General features: G+C 47.9%; 1 protein-coding gene across 1 annotated transcript in view; it reads left to right on the top strand.

The window, feature by feature from the left end:
* The window catches only part of GLRA1 (glycine receptor alpha 1), an 82462-nt gene that overhangs the window by 51051 nt on the left and 13714 nt on the right, over positions 1-17697 (top strand). Inside the window, exons 4-7 of the mRNA XM_034999619.1 lie at positions 8373-8596; positions 11344-11426; positions 12624-12761; positions 14835-15049. Coding sequence (XP_034855510.1) covers positions 8373-8596; positions 11344-11426; positions 12624-12761; positions 14835-15049 — 660 coding nt within the window. The remainder of the gene's footprint in view (positions 1-8372; positions 8597-11343; positions 11427-12623; positions 12762-14834; positions 15050-17697) is intronic.

The following is a 17697-nucleotide window of genomic DNA, read 5'->3' as shown; positions in this document are numbered from 1 at the left end:
TGAGGATAATAATACCCAATGTGCTAGGTTGATGAAAGGTTTAGAGATACAATGCATATAAAGTTCTAGCAAATGCTAGACTCCCAATAAAAGTAGCTGCTATTAGCATTTTATGTAATTATTAAACTCATGCTGTGTTTTAGTGATCCCCTAAAGACAAACAAAGACGCTCAGCTCCACTGGTCCAAACCATCTACAGTTCTTTACAACAAATGTATCTCTGGTTGCGTGAGATCCGAATGAGAATGCACCAGGCAGGGTGGTGACTTGGGAGAGGTTCAAGCCACAGAGCCGGCATCTGGAGCCAAGGAGTCAATGGGTCGGGATCTGGGGAGTCTGCCAGCACTGGACTTGAATGTAGAGCAGACGATGGGTCAAACTCAAGGGTCAGATCAGGACTGAGGTAGAAGCACTAGTGGACTGCTGGACTTGGGGCAGAAGCTTTGTCCTTTTAATACTTCCTGATAATTGTGGGTCTCTGCAAACCCACAGCTACATAACCATAGCTAGAGGCAGTATCCGATGGCATTCAGGTGACATGAAACTCTCACTTGGGGCAATTCTAGGAGATCCCGGGTGGTGCAGTCTAGGACTTAAGTGCGTGGGCTCTGGCATGAAAATCTTGGGTCCGAATGTCAACTTCGGCACTTACTCGCTGTGTGATGTCAGAAACAGTACTTTCACCTCTGTGTGCCTTGATTTATCTAACTGTAAAATGGGAATGGTAATAGAACCTACATCACAGGATTATTATGAAGATAAAATAACACACATCACACTCTTGGCATCATTCCTTACATGTGATAAAGTCTCAATCTTTTTTTTTTTTAAAGATTTTATTTATTTATTTGACAGAGACAGACACAGCGAGAGAGGGAACACAAGCAGGGGGAGTGGGAGAGGGAGAAGCAGGCTTCCCGCGGAGCAGGGAGCCGGATGCGGGGCTCGATTCCAGGACCCCGAGATCATGACCCAAGCGGAAGGCAGACACCTAACGACTGAGCCACCCAGGCGCCCCGATAAAGTCTCAATCTTAAGTATTAGTGTTATTTGCACCGCTGTTATCAATTCTGGATCTACCAGTAACTAGTGGTAGATTTTAGGGCTTTAATTTCCTCACCTGTCCAGTGGGGAGAAGAATCTTCTCTTCATGCCAAATGGCACAGAACAGCAACTAAGTATGATGCATTATTAATAAAAAGGAGCCAATGCTATATACTACTTAAAAGGAGTCAGCCAGTCATGGATTCAAGTCTTGGTTCTGTCACTAACTTTACACAAAGCCCTTGATATATCCAGGCCTCAGTTTATCTGTAAAATGGCATTACTGTGAGAATTTAGAGAGAGAGTGTTCACTAAAGCTCTTAGCACAGGACCTGGCACTCGGTCAGGATTTAGTAAACTCTGCATATGCCAATGAGCCAGGTCCTTACTCTCACAAAACTGGGAAGAGCTGGGGCTGACTTGTCCCACAAAGTTTATGACTTTGGCTCCCCAGTGCTTCTCAGAGGTCTGAAGAAGTGCTTGGGAAGAAGGGCAGCAGGTGGGCAAGGAAGCAGCGGCTCATAAACCAAGCCTGGGCATCCTCTACTCTGATGCCCCCAGTCCCTGGCTTTCAGCAGACTGGTCCAGCTCTCATGCTAATCCCAAGTCCTGTCAGAGCCAAGTTCACATTCGAGCTTCTCCAAGGAGAGCAGAGCCTGCTCAGTGGCACCTTCAACTTGGTTCTCCTTCTCCTACCCTCAAAGGTGTACAAGGAGATAGGAAAATAAGTGGGATGGGGTCAAGATGTCTGTATGCAAGTCCCACCTTAGTCGCTGAATTGCTGTGTGGCCCAAGGAGAGTCCCTTTCCCTCTCTGGGCCGTGTGTAAAATGAAAACGTTGAGACAGAATTCTCCACAGGTTCTTTCTAACTGTAATATTTGATGATGGTGACAGAAGTATGATTCTCTCATCTATCCCAATCTCCATTCCTGCTGTCTTAGCTTAGCTTGCCCTTCTTGGGCTGCCACAACAGACTCAAAACAGGTCCCCCTGTGCCTGTTTCTCTCAATTCCAGGACTTCATGGTCTTCCTGCCATACTGACCTTTCTGAAGTCAAACAGAGATATTGCTCCACTGCTTGAGACCCCAGTGGTGCCCAGTTGACTACATGACAAAATCCAAACCCCTTGGTTTGGCAGTTAAAGATATCTGCAATCTCAAATCAACCCATTTTACAGCCTTATCACAACAGAGTAGTTGAGAGCATGAACTTGTATAATCAGACAAACCAGATCCAAATTCCAACCTTACTGATTACTGTGTAAGTTTGGACAAATTATTTAACCTCTCTGAATCTTCGTCTATAACTCAGGTTGAAAATACCTATGTTGGGCGCCTGGGTGGCTCAGTTGGTTAAGCGACTGCTTTCGGCTCAGGTCATGATCCTGGAGTCCCTGGATCGAGTCCCACATCGGGCTCCCTGCTCGGCAGGGAGTCTGCTTCTCCCTCTGACCCTCTCATGCTCTATCTCATTCTCTGTCTCAAATAAATAAATAAAATCTTTTAAAAAAGAAAAAGAAAATACCTATGTTATAGGATTGTTTTAGAGATAAAATGAGATGAAATGTGTGGCGTGCTTAGCACAATGCCTAGAACATAGTAGGTCCTCAATAAGGGGGACCTATTATTACTTATACGGCTAGTGGTTGAGCTAAGCTGAACTGTCGGAATGCCCCTACCTTCACATCTTTGCTTGTGCTGTTCCTTCTACATGAGATTCCTTCTACCTGCAAGTATATACATCCTAATCTAAAGACTCTGAGGAGGCCACATCCCAGTCCTCAAGTCCCGTCCTGCTCTAAGCCTGACTCCTCACCTCTGGACTTCCTCCTCACACATCCCTGTCCTCCTTTCCAGCTGAAATTAGATAGAGCTCCCATCTCGGAACAACACCAGACCTAGAGATGCTAACTTCAGTAAGATGAGGCAAACTGAAAGGGGCTATTTCCTGGAACCCCTGGGTGGCTCAGTCGGTTAAGCATCTGCCTTCAGCTCGGGTCATGATCCCAGGGTCCTGGAATTGAGTCCCATATTGGGCTCCCTGCTCAGCAGGGAATCTGCTTCTCCCTCTCCCTCTGCTGCTCTCTCTGTCAAATAAATAAATAAAATCTTAAAAAAAGGGGGGGGGGGGCGCCTGGGTGGCTCAGTTGGTTAAGCGACTGCCTTTGGCTCAGGTCATGATCCCAGGGTCCTGGGGTCGAGCCCCGCATCGGGCTCCCTGCTCGGCGGGAAGCCTGCTTCTCCCTCTCCCACTTCCCCTGCTTGTGTTCCCTCTCTCACTGTGTCTCTCTCTGTCAAATAAATAAATAAAATCTTAAAAAAAAAAAAAGGGGGGGGGCTATTTCCAATGTCACCTTCTCTCTGAAAGCTTTTCCAGATTCATCCAACCTGGCTGGAAACTATCTCAGTGGCTTGAGAGCAATATCTAATAGCAATGTTTTAAAACCCCTTTGACCTCTGTCACTGTCAGCTTTGTATGGTAGATATTTGTGTCCATATCTTGCCTCGCCCGCTAGATAATTTGAACTGTCTGAGGATAGAAACCAAGACCTTATGCTTCCATCCTCACCATTCTAGGCCTAATACACGTTTATAGAGTAGAAATGAGTCTAGAGAAGAGACATCCCTTGAGAGCCAGAATGCTGAGACCTAGGAAGGTCTAAGAATCTGGTTCTTTGTCCAGGGCTTGGGCGCTGTCTCTTGGCTCTGACTGCAATGGTAACAACATCCCGCCCACCACATCCCCTTCTCACCAGCACACTCACACAGGCTCTTTCCTACTAAAACGCTTCATGCTTCCTCTTTTGCCACAGTACTGAGTTTAGAGGAGCTTACTGGAAAAGGTTAGAATCTGAAATTAGACACAGTGGGGGTGGCAGTGGGGGGCAGATCCCACTGCAGGTGGCACAAGGAAAGCGGCCAATAAATGTTTATTGAATGACATAATGAGTGAATGAAGGGATTAATGCTCTGCCTTGGTCTTAGAAGCAAGGTAGCTGCCCAGGTACCAGAAAGCAGACCATCAGGGACTCTTCACAGGGAGGATGGGTGAGTTGATGCTAAAGACTATTGAGCTAGAGTTCTGGAAATCCCTCCCACCTCAGACTTAGATGGGCCACCCTTGAGAGCTTGAGACCTGGAAGCCAACTACCGGAGCTGGAGCCTGAGGTTCTAGGGTAGAGAACTCAAATGTTGCTCCTCTGGCCCCTGAACCTGAACAGGGCCCCCCAGCATGTCGAACACTGACCAGTGTGATTGCAGGGCTAACTAAGCAAAACAGCCTTTAGCCTTCAGCCTATTACACCAATTACATCGATCACCTCCAAACTGCATTTCCTACTGCCGTTTCCCAACCAGAGGGGAGAAAATCGATGCAACAGCTTCTTTGGGCAGCAGCTGCTGCGGGCAGAGTGGGGGCTGCCAGGAGGAGGAGTCAAGCTGCCCGAGGACACCAGATACATCCTCCAGGTCTCCTGCTCTCACTTTTCATCAGCCATTTCATCACGAGACCCTATGGCTTCTGCTTTGTTTTTCTTCTTTTAAGGGATGTGCCTTTACCTTTTTTTACCATCAACATGCATTTACTTTTATAATAAGAAAAAATATTTTTTAAATATCAGTCATAAAATGCAAACGTAATAATGTCCTCCCCTAGTTAAAATTCTTCAAAGGCTCCACATGACTCTCAGGATGAAGCCGAAATTCCTCAGGGCAGTTCGCGAGGCCCTGTAAACGGTCCTCCCCTTTCTCATCTGCTTGCTCTCCTTTCCAAAGGGCTACGCCCTGCTTTGCCTCTAGGCCTTCCAATATGCAGTTCCTCCTGCCCCAGAGGGCTTGTCTTCTTTGGCTCAACCATATCTGGTCTGACCTTGAGTATCACTTCTTCTGCAGCCTTCCCAGACCACCAGCCCCAGTCTAGCGGGAGGGCCTGTCTTCTACACCTCCCTGGCACCCTATACTTAATCCTTATGGGAGCCCTTATGTCCGTGTGCTGTCAGCATTACACTTAGGCTCTGGGGCTGCAAGAATATGTCTTTCTTGTTCTCGGCAGATCCTCCATTGCCTAGAACAGTGCCTAGCGCTCAGTAGATGCTCAGTTAAATGTTGCCGGAAAAAATTAAACTAGTAGCAACTAGCTATTCGATTTGGAAGGGTTCTTTGAGACCATCTATCCTAACTCCTTTTAACACTAGAGACGCAAATTCAGGTTCCAATCGTGGGTCCTTTACTGAATTGCTATTTGACCTTAGAAAATGCCTTCCCTCTCTGGGTCTCAGGCTCTCCACTCTCAAATGAGGAAAGCTCTTCTTGCGTGAACTTTTTCTGGCTTTGCCTCCTCCTCCCTCTGGGTATTGGGTGGCTCCTAGGTGCACTGACTGGGTGGGTAGGCGAGACGGTGCAGGAGAAATGTAAGGTCTGGTTCATCCTCTCGAACTGTTGCTGATCAAGTGGAGGAGATAAGACACATACAGTGATTCTGTTTTGCTGGGAGATTAGAAAAGGAAGAGGCCATGGGAGCCTGGGGGCAGAAGCTAAAGGCTCCTGCAGAAGCTGACGCCGCTGAAGCTGAGCAGGCAGAATTCACGGAGGCAACAAGGAGGAGAGAGGAGTATCCCCAGCACCCAGCTGGCTATCCGCCCCTGTGGGACGGAAAGGCGGGTGGGGCTGACGGGCCTTCAGAGCCCAGCTCTGCCGCTTACTAGCTCTGGGCCTTGGACAAGTTTCACAACCTTTCCAAACCTCGGTCCCCTTCCCCTCACTACGGGAACTTGGATGTCTAGCTTGCAGGGGTTTTGCGAGGATTAAGTGTGAGACAGTATCTAGAACAGCGCCTGGTACCTAACAGACCATTTTAAGAAATGCCACTTTCTTTTCTTCCTTCCAGCCACATAAACAGAATTGACATGTCACTGGCAAGAACCTCAAAAGCGCAGCTGGGGTTTGGGGACTGGAGGCTTTTCCTGCTCCACCACTCATGGTCTGTTTCCTATGACATGACTTGCCCAGTGCCCCATCACACACACACACACACACACACACACACACTCCACATAAAATTGAAGAGAGAAAGAGAGGCTACTTCTAATTCCCCCGTAAGAGGTGGCCAGATTGGGAGCTGTCCATTACTGTCAGCAGGAAAGACCAAGTATCAACATCCAGGTCTGGCCTAGAGTCCTCCCTCCACCAATGGACTTACAAGACATGAGATTATGAGACCAAATGTCATTTTCTATGGGGCTGGAGGGAGAGGCTTCAATTAAATTATAGCACAATCCTATAAAATACCTTGGAACACTTTATGAAGCTATTGATATTTCTGGAGGCAAACAGAATGAGGCACGTACTGTGGGGGGAACTGGTAGGGGTGAGGGTGAGGGTGGCGAGGAGGGTTGTTTGTTTTAGTCCATCCCTGCTGATGACAGATCGAGAGTGATTAGGAAGAGAAAATGTAGCATGACCTCATTTCTCCAGCACCTTCAGGGGAGGCAGCAGGCACTCCTGTGTGGAGATGATTCCTGGAAGGACAGCAGTCTGAGTTGGACTTGAACCGAGGTTATTGATCTTTTGGGGAACTACAGACCCTTTTGAGAATCCAACATAGACAGCCATGTTCTTCTTCCTGGGAAAACACAAATAAACCCCAAATTCTACTTACAGTATCATAATATTCATAGATCCCAGGTTTACAATGCCTCCCTAACAAAATCGAAAACATTTCTTCATGAAAATATTTCTTTTTTTTTTTTTAAGATTTTATTTATTTATTTGAGACAGAGAGAATGAGAGAGACAGAGAGCATACGAGAGGGGGGAGGGTCAGAGGGAGAAGCAGGCTCCCTGCCGAGCAGGGAGCCCGATGCGGGACTCGATCCCGGGACTCCAGGATCATGACCTGAGCTGAAGGCAGTCGCTTAACCAACTGAGCCACCCAGGCGCCCTCTTCATGAAAATATTTCTTAACTTCATGACCCACTTTCCTGGCATGGAGACCTACCCATACCACTAACTGCTTCTCAGACTGTGATTGGTTGCTGAATGGACTCTTTCAGCAATCCTAGGACCAGCTGAACAAATCCTCAGCTAGGAGTCAGGACTCTTGCACTCCACAGTCAGCTCTGACCTGCCTTTTCAGAGTGATCCTGGGTCAGTCTTAACTCTCTGGACTTCAGTTTCTCCATCCAGAAAAGAAACCAAGGTGGGGGGTGGGGGAGGGAGTTTTGACTAGGCCGGCAATTCCTACATACATTCTGTAGAAGGCAAGCATCATGCACAAGATGCAAGAGTTCTGTACTCAAAATAAATCAGGGAAATATATATTCTATTCCCCTCTTGGAGATACATACAAATAATTAGCATATTATGGTCTCCAAGAACTCCCGCAATAAAAAAAATCAGTTGCATTTGGTTTAGTCCAACATTTCCCTAATTGGTTTGATCATGACTTTTTTCCCAGCAGAATAACTACACTGCAGTCCCATCCGAGAAGCATTAGACTTAGCACTGAGTTTACAACCCAGTAAGATGTGACTCCACGTCTATTAATCCTCCCCAGGGGCGCCTGGCTGGCTCAGTCAGTAGGGCATGCGACTCTTGATCTTGAGGGCATAAGCTCAAGCCCCACGTTGTGTGTAGAGTTTACATTAGGAAAAAAATTAAAAAGGAAATCCTCCCCAAACAAATAAATCAACATGTGTGATAGAAGGTTGCAGAAGGTTGGGATTGAAACAGAGTGGTATGAACTCTAGGACCAGGAGGAGCACCGCAGAATTCACCCATCCTTCCTTCACTGCTTGGGAATTAATTGTTTTCTTCAAGCAGAACAGTTTGAATGCTCAGGCAGCAGCTTTCAGCCTCTCCTTTTGCTCCGTCAATCTACCTGGAAGAGTGATTCTCAAACTTCACTGTGCATGAGAATTACTGCCCTGACAGCCTCCATAATAAAAGGGGGACTTCAACTTTATCTGGGATGTGCTATTTCTCTAGTCAAAAACATGAAGCAAACGTGACAAAATGTCACTAGGATGAAAACAGGTGTTTATTATTATCAGGTGGAACTTTATTTTTAAATTTTTTCAAAAGAATACCATTTAAATAATCTCAGTTCAGAGCTGAATATACTTCATAGGGCATGGAGAGGATTTTCAGGGATGAATCCCCTGACTTTTTTCCTGAGGCATAGACTTTATGTCTCACCCACATAAGCTGCAACCATCCTCATAATTCTCCAAAAGGGACTTCAGGGAGCACTGACCGAAAGCATCCGGGCCCTCCAAGAGCGGACATCCGGGGCCTGACCCTGACTCCACCTCCTTATCTCCTGGCTGTAGGACTATAGGGTCAACATCTTCCTGAGGCAGCAGTGGAACGACCCCCGGCTGGCCTACAATGAATACCCGGATGACTCTCTGGACCTGGACCCATCCATGTTGGATTCCATCTGGAAGCCTGACCTGTTCTTCGCCAACGAGAAGGGGGCCCACTTCCACGAGATCACCACTGACAACAAACTGCTGAGGATCTCCCGGAATGGAAATGTCCTCTACAGCATCAGGTGAGCTCCACGCAGGTTCACCCCTGCCATCCTCCTCAGGATGCACCTGGCCCCATGGCCTCCTGGGGGCAGACGCTAAGAGGTGGGCCAACCACGGGTGCACAGGCCCGGGCAACCCCACACCTTTGCACAATGTGCAGAGCCAGCTCTGTAGATTATACTCAGGGAGTAAGAATAACATCCTGGGCGAAGTCCTAGGGGTGAGTGGTTCGTTATAACCAGGGGAACCAAGGAAGCATCTTAGAGACAGAAGGGGTAAGGTTAGGCCCCTAAGCTTACCCAGCATTTCAATAAAACAAGAAGGGAAAAGAGTATTCAAAGACAGTGCTCAGTAGCAGGGGTGTTCAGTTACTCAAGATGAGTAAGTTCTAGACAGCTGCTGTTCAACATTGTGCCTAGAGTTAACAATACTATATTGTACCCATAAACATTTGTTAAAAGGCTAGATCTCATGTTAAATGTTCTTATCACAATTAAAAAAAAAAAAATAGTAGGAGCAAAGGCACAAAGCCTGAAAAGTCGTAGCAGCTTCAACAAAAATGGGCCTGCCAGGCTACTCACAGGTACAAGCCAGGGCTGCTCCCTCCCTTCCATGAACCCCTTCCATCCTCCATACCTTGCACTGAGTCTAGGAAGCTGGGACCCCCTTCCCAGCTGGGAGGTATCCTGCAGATACTGGTTAGGGGCAAACTTTCAGAGTCTCCTGCCAACTCTTCCCATGTAATTCCCCATTCCTACCCCCAAGTCATGGAGAAAATGACCAACGTCCATGCTAGATTCTTACATATGTAGCATTCACTGAGAATTTACTGATTAGGCTGGGTATTTTACATATATTATTTGTAATCCTCCTAACAATTCCATGAAATAGTTTCTATTACGCCCATTTTGCAGATCAGACAAGTGAAGATCTGAAAATTTAAGTGACTTGCTAAAGTTCCCACAGCCACCCAGTAGCACAGCCCCAATTCCAATCTGTTGGTGTGCATCCGATGCCCACTCAGAGCCTAGCAGAACAGTGCCCAGCATTCAATAGGCACTCATTTGATGAATGAATGAGTATGAGTTTATTTCAAAGAGCTTCAAAGGGACACTGGCCCTAAATGACTCCTCCTCCCCCTCCAGTTCTTCGGGGAATAAATCTTTCTGTTTCCATTAGGAGATGAGCTTTAAATGTCCAGGCCCATAGGCGAGGCTGCAACCATCCTAACCTTCAGATGTGACTGGACTCAGGGTGACTCCTGCGAGCAGGCCAGGTGGGAGAGGGGACTTAAGAACCTCAGCAGGGAAAGGAGGCACTGAGGAAAGGACGTGCCTTCCTCACCCTGGAGCCCATCCTGCCAGTGCACATCCAGATGGAAGGGTGGTGGGCTCGGGATGACCACCAGTGCCCTAATGGCTGGGGCAGGAGAGGTTACTCTGCTGGATTTTGCTGCTGCCAGGCTGGTTTGGTATCTCTACAAAGCTAAGCCCCATGCAGCATGACAGAAGGACAAATCAGCAGAAAGTGATGTTCCCAAGGTCATTCAACTTCAGAAAATTAACCTAGTGTGACAGCTGCCCTACTTTGGAGCTTTTATCTTCAGAAATTCAACTCTGTTCACCTTCTCTTCACTTTCCCCCTCCCTCTCCCTTCCCTTTTCCCCCCACTTGCTTGTACCTTGTGCTTAAATGGGGCCCAACCCCAGAGCAGTGGGTGTAAGCTGGAGGGAGGAGGCTGACACAGGGCCGTGTGCTCACCATGTGCAGTAAGGTGCTGGCAGCTGAGTGTCCCCAGACCACCACCAATGAAGCGCTTTCCAGGAGAGCAGTGTCGGAAAGTAAACACATGAGCTCAGAATCCAATGGCCAGGAAACACAGTTCTGAATCCGGCCTTTGAGCCATCACGCGCTGTGTGACCTTGCAAGAGTCCCGACCAATCTTTCTCTGCACCTCAGTTTTCTCAACTGTCAAATGAAGGAGTTGGTCTGATGATCTAAGCCTCTTTGGGCTCTGAGAGCCTTTCTTCTCTATTCTCTGCAGCAGGTGCTCCGATGTGGGCACAGCCTTTGAAGCTGAAGCCTTGCATCCTAGCCTGAACTGTGGACCTTGCTTCTGTTGGGGGACTCCCTCTGGTTCGAAGGCTCAGCCTCGGCAAGAGTGGAACAAACCAAAATAGACAGCTCTCCCAGAAGCCTGGGGCACCCACCACTTCCCAACTGACCCCAGCACGAGCCCCCAGGTGTGAGCCAGCTCTGTTTGGACACCCAGAAGGCAAGGGCCTCTTTAAAATAACGTTTGATGAGTCCAGTGCATGAAGGGAGGCAGCAAAGAACCACCTGAAGCCCCTGCTGCAAGTGCATCTGGATGCCTGAGGCCTGGGGCTGCTCAACGTGGAATTCAGCCTCTGCAGAAGAGTAGGGATCAGGGGCAGTGTTGGTGTGCATCCGATGCCCACTCAGAGCCTAGCAGAAGGTCCTCCAGGCCTTCATTTCCCTTGCTGAAAGCAGATGTCTAGAAGTCAGACAGACTCCACGGAAACCCAGAAGTTCACCGACTGTATGACTTTAGGCAACCTACTGTATCTCTCTGAGCCTCCATTTCCATATCTGGAATGTAGAAATATACATATATTATTTCCATAAACACTAGTTCCCTGACCTCCTTGACCTGTCCAAGATAACTGATTTTCTGGTAATAACCAGAACGGAGGTACAGCTTCCCTGGTCTGTGGCTCTAGCATCATTCAACTCCCTTCTCTTCTCAGAATCACCCTAACACTGGCCTGCCCCATGGACTTGAAGAATTTCCCCATGGATGTCCAGACGTGTATCATGCAACTGGAAAGCTGTGAGTCCCTTGCATGAGGGCTTTAGAAAGAACCAGACTCCCCTTTACCCATGGGACCTGCAGAAATTCCCATACAGCTGCTCCTAACTGCTGGACCCCACAAGAAGACTGTCGGAGCCCAAAATACCAGATGGGGGGGCTTCGCTTTTGAAAATGCATTAGAAATCTAAACCCCCTTACTGGCTGGCTGAGGCCCAGCTTTGGAGCCAGCAGTATTCTCCCAAGAGGCACTGTTCCATGTCCCTTGTGAATATGCTCTCCAGGAACAGAGGAGAAAGAGCTTGAATAAGTCACGGTCCCTGAACTCACAGGGATGCTCCCTGCAGCTGGAGAGACAGCCAGCTAGCTGCACAAATAACTCTAACACAGGGCAGCAGGTGGTAAGTGTGTTGTTGGAAGTCTGAATGCTGTGACTCCCGGCAGAAAGAGTGCTTCCTTCTGACTGGGAAAGAGAGGGGGCACTGGAGAGGGCTTTATGTCGGAGGTCACAAGTGAACCTACTAGAGGAGGGAGCTGACTTCTTTGACTGCAAACAGAAACCAATCTAATTTAAAAGGTGGAATTCAAGGGAAGGACATAGGGCTTCCTCACGGACTTGAAAGAGAAGCTGAAAGTACAGGAACCAGGGCAGAGGATTTAGGTGGAGCACCACATCTGAAGGGAATTGGCACCAGCCAACTCCTGAACCTTCTGTCACTTGACTCAAGAGTCAAGTCCTGGGACAGAGCGTCTGACTGGTCTAGTTGAGTCATTATCTAACACCTTGGCCCCCAGCTGATAGTCCCACAACAGTATTCTGTAGAGTCATTCCCCAGAGGAAAAGCTGCTGTGAGCAGAGCAGGGAGCTTGCAAGGATGGTACGCAGGCCAAATAGCAGATGTGAACTGACTAGGACCACAGGGGTAAGAGGTGGAGGCAAAAGGACAAGCCAATATAGGATGGTGGGAGGGGCAGGAAGGGAGGTAGAAGGCAGGGGGGTTGATATAAACAATAAAACCTGTTTTAACCTCCTTGGTTGCAGGGGAGGTGGGGAGAGGGTGGAAGAGGAGTCAGGAGGGGTGGTGGTGAGGCAACATGGTCTCATGCATTCCCTCTAGTACCTGATGCCTCTCAGTCTCTAACCCAAACCAACTCTGACATGCCTCAAATAAGTGCTTCTGGGTGGTGACCGCTCCTTCTTCTGATCCCCCATCCCAGTTGGATATACCATGAATGACCTGATCTTCGAGTGGCAGGAGCAGGGAGCTGTGCAGGTGGCAGATGGACTAACTCTACCCCAGTTTATCCTGAAAGAAGAGAAGGACTTGAGATACTGCACAAAGCATTACAACACAGGTAGGTCCAAACATTCATTCAGCCTTTGATCCAATAGATCTTATGAGGTGCCCGTGATGGACACAGTTCTGTGTTTACTACCTAGTGGTTAAGAGCATAGTCTTTGAAACTCTGATACTTTCTTCCCAGATGTCCTGGGGCACATAAGTAAAGCTCAGGCCATAGCTCACTGCAAGGGAAGCTGGGAGACACAGTCTTCATTCCAGGTAGCAGCATGCCCAGGTCAAAATGAATCCTATTCCCAAGGCGGAAGGGAGGAGCTGCTATTAGGACATCTAGCAGTATCGGTCACAGGGGAACTTACATTTCTGACAGGACACAGTACACAGAGTGCTCTCGTCAGACCCCAGCAGGAGGAAGCTGAGAGGTGGCACTGAGGTTCGTAAACAGTGCAGTTGGAAAGGGTCCCCCTAGACTGCAAGCTGCAAGAGGGGGAAGAAGCCACGGCTGTTCTGCTCAGCGGTCTCCCAGGCATAGCACAGCCTTTGTGGGAAGATGGGATGCAGGAATGAACTGGGGTCGTATCAAGACTGGCCTTGCCTGCCCTGCCGCAGGCTGGGAAGGAGCTCACGGAGCCACAGCGGAAGAAAGGCAGGCAGTCAGTACGCAAGTTGGAGGGCTGGGCAGGAGGCTGCTGCTGAGCCTAGCTGAGGAGAGTAGAGGCATGAAAGAGGCTGCTGACAGGGGCCAGGGAGGGGAGGACGTGAAGCAGGGGGGTTGAGAGAAATCACTGGGTGCTCTGCTGCAAGTAGAAGGCCCAGGGCAAGGGCAGGCAGCCTGGGCTCTGGTCTGTTGAGGACAGCTGCCCCTTCCTGGGTCACCTCCGAGATGCCTCAGAACCTCCAGAGATACTCTCCTGATCCCTGGGCATGCTGAGATGCAGAGAGGTCATGGGACTCCCATTAGCAGCCATGAGAGCAGTGACTTCCCACGGATCACACAGTCACACTAACTCGCGTACCACAGCCCGAAACTGTTCACACAGCATTTTCTTATTCATGATCTCATTCGCTCTTCACTATTCCCACTTCAGTGAGAGCTGAGTTCTGTGCTAGGCCCTGTGGATTCGAGGGGGAGAGGCTGACGAGGCCCTGCCCACACAGGGCAGCCAGTCCAGAGAGCTCTAGGAACTCCCCTAATAACCGCGCTGCAGGGGGCTGGAGCTGAGAACCAGCCCCCTCCATGGGACCGGCCCCACCCCAGTTCCAGGCAAGCACAGAGGGGGAGGAGACCAGCTGCCCACAGGCCATTGCAGAGGAGAGACAGACCAATGTACCTACATCCTCAGTACATCATGCCCTAAAGGCCCGATGACTGCATGAACAGAACTGAAGGAACTCACGGGGGAGAAGAGTCATTCTGCCTGGGCAGACGTGACATTCAAAGCACCGCGGAGGAGCTGGAGGGTTGCTTTGGCTGGTTGTGGGGAAGAGTCCCAGCATCCCAGGCAGAGGGATTAGCAGGAGCCAAAGCTCAGAAAGGTCAAAGTGCAGGACATGCTCAAGGCAAGGGATAGAGTGGAGGGGCTCATGATTAGGGTGAAGAAAGAAGGCAAGTGGGATGGAAAAACAGGCCAGAGCATGACTATGAAGAGCAAACTGAAAAGTTTGAACTTTTCCCTGTAGATAATGGGGACTTTCTGGTATAAGGAGAGAAGGAAGGAAAGAAAGTTTTCACAAGAGGAAGTAACAGGATCAAGTCATGTTTTGGGAAGATAACTGATCCATTGAGGCCCACTCTTAGCAACAAAACAGGGCTGATGAGGATGATGGCAATTGACATCCCTGAACATAAATGATGTGAGGACCGTGCGAAGTTCTTTATAGGCATCATCTCATTTTATACTCACAGTAACCACGCAGGTAACCATGTGAGGTAGGTATCATCATCATCATCATCATCATCCCCAATTTTCCACAGATGAGGAAACGGAGACACAGAGAGATCCAATCACTTGCCTGAGGACACAGCTAGTGTGATGCTGAACCAGGACTCCAGCTGAGGTTGTTCTGACCTCAGAGTCATGTTCCTACCCACCAGGCTACTTTGCCTTCTCACTCTAACTTCTTACAGGTAAATTCACCTGCATTGAGGCCCGGTTCCACCTGGAGCGACAGATGGGCTACTACCTGATCCAGATGTACATTCCCAGCCTACTCATTGTCATCCTCTCGTGGATTTCCTTCTGGATCAACATGGATGCTGCACCAGCCCGTGTGGGCCTGGGCATCACCACTGTGCTCACCATGACCACCCAGAGCTCTGGCTCCCGAGCATCCCTGCCCAAGGTAAGTCCTACTGCCCAAGAGCACAGAACACCTGGACAAAGAAGGACACTCATCTCCCTACCTGCCTGAGATAAAGGGAGCATAAGGAATTAGTCACTCTGTCTTCATCTGCTGCACTTGGCAGGATCCAGCATTCTGATGCATCAAACCTCTCCTCCAGACTGAACACTATGTTGTAGACAGTTGCCAACCCCCAGGTTTTGCTCCATTCTCTACCAACATTCCACATACATCCTGCTTTACTTACTATTCACACTCAATTCCACCTCCTCCTCCATTCACGTTTAGTGCTAAATACAACATCCTGCTCCTTTTACCATTAACAGTAGATGCTTTGTGGTGGGGGTCTCCAAGACCACCCCCACGTTCAGAGATTTGATACAACTCACAGGACTCAGCATATCATTGTACTCACGGCTAAGATTTCTTACAGTGTTGCATTAAGGATACACAGCTAGGGGGGCCCCTCGGGGGCACAGTCCATTGAGCGTGGGACTCTTGGTTTCACTCAGGTCATGATCTCAGGGTCATGGGATGGAGCCCCACATCAGGCTCCACGCTCAGCATAGAGTTTGCTTCCCCTCTCCCTCTCCCTCTGCTCTTCCCCCTGCTCGAGCACTCACTCACTCTCTCTCTCTCTCTCTATAATGAATAAATCCTTGAAAAAAATAAAAACAAAAAATCTCTAAAAATAAAAAAAATAAAATTTTAAAAAAAGAATACACAGCTAGGTGATAAAGTAAAAAGACACAGGCAGGGTCTGGAGGAAACCATCTGCAGGCTTCCTTGTTTTCTCCCCACCATGAGGGACCACACAGAGCACATTCTTACCCTAACAATAAAAAGGCAGTCACATGTGTGGGATGTTTCTGCCCAGGGAGATAGAAACATTGTTTTGAGGTTCATTAAGATTCAGTATGGATGGGGCACCTGGGTGGCTCAGATGGTTGGGTGTCTGCCTTCGGCTCAGGTCATGATCCCAGAGTCCTGGGATCAAGCCCCACATCGGGCTCCTGGCTCAGCAGGGAGCCTGCTTCTCCCTCTCCCTCTGCCTCTCTCCCTGCTCATGCTCTCTCTCTCTGTATCTCTGTGTCTCAAATGAATAAATAAAATCTTAAAAAAAAAAAAAAAGATTCAGTATGGATGATTTTTATTGGGTGCTGGTCACATAGGCCCCCTCTGCCTGGCACATAGCAAAACTCTGGACTCCCAGAAGGAAAGCAGACATTCAGCACAATCCATATTGTTGGTATTGGCAGTCTAGGCACAGTAGGCATCCTTATCAGTTACGGAAAGTGGGAACATTCCCAAAATCCAAGTTCCCAGCTGTCAACCAAGGGCCAACCTTGCAAGTAGGTCCTTTGTAAGATTGCAGCCTCATCCCAAACATCATACGTGAACCCTTCTCTGCCACACCTCAATCTTCTTCCACATTTCTAACGTTCAACACCACATCCTGCTATTTTCACTATTCACTCTTGAACCATACTCTGCTCCATTCACTATTAACACTAGACACAGCATTTCTCTCCATTCACTATATAAGCCAGATACACATTCTGCTCCATTCACTCTGTGCTAGACACAACATTCTGCTCCATTCTTCGAACACCAGACACAGCATTCCACTTCATTACTGACACCAGACACTAATTCTCCACCAGTCACCCTTACAATAAATGCAACATTCTGTTCCTTTCACTGTTAACACCAAACCTCACATTCTGCTTAATTCACTTTTAACACTAGACATAATGTTCTGCTTCATTTACTATTAATGCCAGACACCACATACTCCTCCATTCACCCATACGTGAGGTACAACATTCTGCTGCCTTCACTATGAATGCTTGATGCCTCATTCTGCTTTACTCTCTCCTAACGCTAGGCCCTGCATTCTACCACGTTCACTACTACTGTTTGAGTCACATTCTGTTTTAATCACTCACCAGCAGACACAACATTCAGCTCTACCGTTAATGCCAGACTCCATATTCTGCTCCCTTCAGCCTTATGCTAAATACAACATTTGTACCATTTCCAATTAATGCCTCATTTAACATTCTGTCTTGATACGGAAAAGTTGGAAGACTATACAATGATCACTCTAATATCCTTCACCTGGATTCCAACTGTTATCATCTTGCCACATTTACTTTAGTTCTCTCTCTGTATAATAGGTGGGTGGGTGGGTAGGGAGGTAGGTAAGTAGGTAGGTAGGTAGGTAGACATAATTTCTGCTGAATCATTTAATGGTTACAGACATCACGACAAGCCATCTCTAAATAAGGAATAAGGACCACAATGATATTGTCACATCTAAAAAAGTTAACATTAGTTCAATAATAATTATATTTATATCAATTATATTTATATATATCAATTTTATATCAATAATTATTGAATTAGAAATAATTCCATAATATCATCTAATACAGAAACTTTAGGTTTTCCCAAATGTCAAAAAACATCATCAGCAAATATGGTGAGGGATCCAATCAAGGATCCAGTCAAGATTCATATTGTATATGGTTACTCTTTTTTAAAAATTTTTTTAACTTTATTTATTTATTTGACAGAGAGAGCACAAGCAGGGGGAGCTGCAGAGGGAGAAGGAGAAGCAGGCTCCCCACGAAGCAGGGAGCCCC

This window comes from Mirounga leonina, unplaced genomic scaffold (genome assembly GCF_011800145.1).
Source record: "Mirounga leonina isolate KUSES-001 unplaced genomic scaffold, KU_Mleo_1.0 Mir_99, whole genome shotgun sequence".
Taxonomy (NCBI): domain Eukaryota; kingdom Metazoa; phylum Chordata; class Mammalia; order Carnivora; family Phocidae; genus Mirounga; species Mirounga leonina.
This window is presented reverse-complemented; position numbering and strand designations above follow the sequence as displayed.